Below are 3270 nucleotides of genomic sequence, written 5' to 3'. Positions count from 1 at the left end.
TGCTTTTCGTGCTTCTTTCTTGATTCGAACAATGCAGTCCATCTTCTCTTTTGACGTCTTGCATGAAACGGATGATAGGCGTGATAAAAATCATCGTCGGACGGTGCAAATGATGCTTCGAGCAAGAGCATCAATTTTTTTACAAGCCTTGATCTCACTCTCATCTTTCAGTGGACAGGTTTTCTGTCTGCTGACAATATCAAGACAGTCCCTAGATCCAGACCAGCCTTAAATTACAAAATACCATAGCAACAAATTCTCTCCGGTCAAATAAATCAGCGGGGGCATTTGGCCTACCATGATTAAAGGTGGGCCCGAGTAAAACCACCCCATTAACAACTAGCATCTTTACAGCTCTAAACATGAAACTTTATTGTTCGAAATTATTTGGAAGCGACCAAGTGGCTCTGTACTTGAATTCAGATTACAGTTGCTTGTGCTACCTTTAGGTAGTAGAATGGATGAGTTGGCAAGGAGAGGTGTGTAATCTGTGCTGTAGTGCCAATGATAAACGTTTTGTTTTGTGTTTGTGTTTATTTATTGTGTAGTGAATTATCCTTCCACCTTTGTATCCGTTCCTAAGCTTGCACCTTCGTTCAATAAAATGTGTTTCTCCCAGTTTGTATTGTTTTGTGTCACGTTCAGAGGCAAACATGAGTGGGATTGCGGTTAAGTGACCATTGTTGATTTTAACTATTTCTGAATAAAAATAACAGTCCACTAGCATTCAATCGATAACAGTTTTGCCGCTAAGATTCTGTTCCTCTGAGCTGGATTGTGGCACAGAAGTTAGACAGTAGACAAAGAGTAATCCGCTTAATTTGACGTGCGCTCATTGTTCAAAACGATTCACTATGAAGACCGACACTGGCGAACAAAGTAGAGGTTTGAAGGGTGAAACTTCGTGACATGGTCGATGAATTGGCGCAAATCTGCGATGAGGAGTTATATCTGGACGACATCGAAGAATTGCTGGAGGCAGTGGATGCCTTTTATGATAAGACGTTAGAGTTGCAGCTTCAGTTGGAAGCTGCTCAGTGTAAGAAGGCCGCTCAGTGGCGTACACTCTATGGCTGAATGCAGAAGGCCCTCTGAGCGGTGCGCGCCAAGTTCTGACAGCTCGAAGCTACGTAACCTGAGTTCCACGTCAAACCTGAACCCCCTGACCGCAGTGGCATCAGTAAGCCACAGGTGAGTGAGAAGTTGCCAGAACCGAAGCTTCCAGTGTTGTCAGCCAAGATGCTCGAATTCCCAGCCTTTTGGAATCGTTTCCAAGCTGACGTCTACTGTTGTGAAGATTTGAAAAACACAAAATTTACATGTCTGCTGGCGGGGCTTTCTGCGGACGCTCTGACGGCTATCGAGGGGATGAGTAATTCTGTTGCATATTACCCGCATGCCGTCAAATTGTTGAATTCAGGCACTATTGTTCAAGAACATCTGAAGGCATTTTGGGATGTCAAATAACGCACTTGGGCTTTAGTGCACGAGATCACGAGCCATGTGTGATGCCTCACTGAGCTCAGCAAAAACCCTTTGAGCAGGGCTTGACCGCAGGCAAATCCTTGCTGTCCTACTTGAAAGAGAAATTTCCCCATGAGAATCATTTCGCATGGGATTCCCATACTCGCATACTCGCAATCAGGGGCTGGTGTGAGACTCAACCTGCAGGAGTTCCTCAACTTCACCCAAAAAAGGCCGCTGTGAGGCGTGCAGCGGTTGCCCCCTCAGAAAGAGAAAGCATCATCACTCTGGACAATCTGAGACGGTGAGAAGTTGGAACAGTCTGTCAAAAGTCAGGCAAACTACGTCGGGAGAAGCGGTCGATGAGTGCAATTGAGAAGCTGAGAAGCTTTGGTCAAGGGAGAGAAACTCAAAAGACTGTGGAGTTTCTCCGTTCTTCCGTAGATGTCGTCTGCGATTTCTGTCAGAGACAATACACGCTTTCGGATGTGATCGAACTTGAGACAGGCGAGTCCCCAGACGCAGCAGGAAATAGCAACCCTTATCGACTCTGCTAATTCTGCTTCAAGTCTGGGCATTTATTTTCAGCCTGCAAGCGCAACCGATGAAAGAAAAGTCCATCTGCAAGACATGTCGGTCTGGAGGTTACTGTTGGCACTTTCAACCCTGAGAAGAGTAGTATACCCCACTTCTTAGTGCAAGTCTCCTGCCGTTGCGATAATGCAAACCAACCTAGTTTCGGAAAGGCGGTGGCAGTTCAACCACTTTCATAAAATCCAAGCAAAGGCATACGGTGCTGTAGGTCCTGGAGTGGCATTGATGTGTTTGTTGGACACAGGGGTTAAGTACTCGTTTATCAGGCATAATGTTGCGTTAGCATTAGGATTGGTGGGGAAGGTCAGCCAATGATGGTTGAAGGCTTCAGTGGTGCAACCCGTGAGCATCCCAGTTCTCAGGTGGTTCGGCTATTCCTAAGTTGGGTTAACGGCGGCCAGAGTACAAAGCGCAACCCCATGGAGGTGCTGACCATGCGGAGCCTGTGCCATCGCCTTCTGGTTTCAGGAACCCGGCTGGCCAAGTAAGTGGGAACAGTTGCAATTCTAGGATCTTATCTCTGATGACGACTCATCAGATGAAGTGCATGTCATGACTAACATCGATTAATACCATCAGCTTTTAGGTAATGTGATCTGATGGGGAAGGCCCGGTAAGACCTTGACCAACGTTTTAGTGTGCTGCTGTGATTAGCGCTACAGTGGAGCTGAAAGTTGTAGACTTGCTCTGACGTTTTTGAGAGACTGAAGGTATGGGCGACTCTCCTAAAAATGGCTCAGATGCACTCGATCCAGAGAAGCGATTTCGAGAAGGGCATTTGTTTGATGGAACTCGCTATTCAAAATATGAAATAATAACTGGCTATGACCAAGATATTAGAGGTTGGGAAATCGGTCCCGGTAACGTTGGTAATGTATTTGCAGACGTCATTTTTAAATTTAGCGATTGAATGAGTATATATCTAATAATAATACATCAAGTGGTTGCTGACTCCCATTTAGTTATCATCTATAGCGCCCCTATCTACGGCAGATAGTTTTCCAATCTGGGAGGGGTACCGCAGGTGGACAACAATCTTTTTTGTAAAATCTTTCAATTAAATCTAAAATGATTTCTATTGAAATAATTTTGCTCTCATTTCTACTCATCAGATCACATATATAATATGCTACTCATGTTTGAATCAATTAATTATTGGTCATTATATTATTATATTATTTGTGTAATTTATCATTAAAATGTTTGCAATTT

At 44.4% G+C, this 3270-nt stretch overlaps 2 protein-coding genes across 2 annotated transcripts; both read right to left on the bottom strand.

Moving 5' to 3' along the window:
* Window positions 1-832: 832 nt before the first annotated feature.
* On the bottom strand, window positions 833-1178 carry Tsp_13735 (cyclin-A1-3). The gene is made up of 2 exons (XM_003370133.1): window positions 1154-1178; window positions 833-1119 (listed from the first exon to the last, which is right to left on the bottom strand). The coding sequence occupies exons 1-2, from the start codon at window positions 1176-1178 to the stop codon at window positions 833-835; spliced, it is 312 nt and encodes a 103-aa protein (XP_003370181.1).
* A 1267-nt stretch (window positions 1179-2445) lies between these two features.
* Tsp_13734 (hypothetical protein) lies at window positions 2446-2949 on the bottom strand. The gene is made up of 3 exons (XM_003370132.1): window positions 2888-2949; window positions 2632-2783; window positions 2446-2576 (listed from the first exon to the last, which is right to left on the bottom strand). The coding sequence occupies exons 1-3, from the start codon at window positions 2947-2949 to the stop codon at window positions 2446-2448; spliced, it is 345 nt and encodes a 114-aa protein (XP_003370180.1).
* Between the last annotated feature and the right edge of the window lie 321 nt (window positions 2950-3270).

Source organism: Trichinella spiralis (assembly GCF_000181795.1).
Source record: "Trichinella spiralis strain ISS 195 chromosome Unknown Scfld1101, whole genome shotgun sequence".
NCBI classification, from domain to species: Eukaryota; Metazoa; Nematoda; class Enoplea; order Trichinellida; family Trichinellidae; genus Trichinella; species Trichinella spiralis.
Note: the sequence above shows the minus strand (reverse complement) of the source record. Positions and strands in the feature narration are given on the sequence as shown.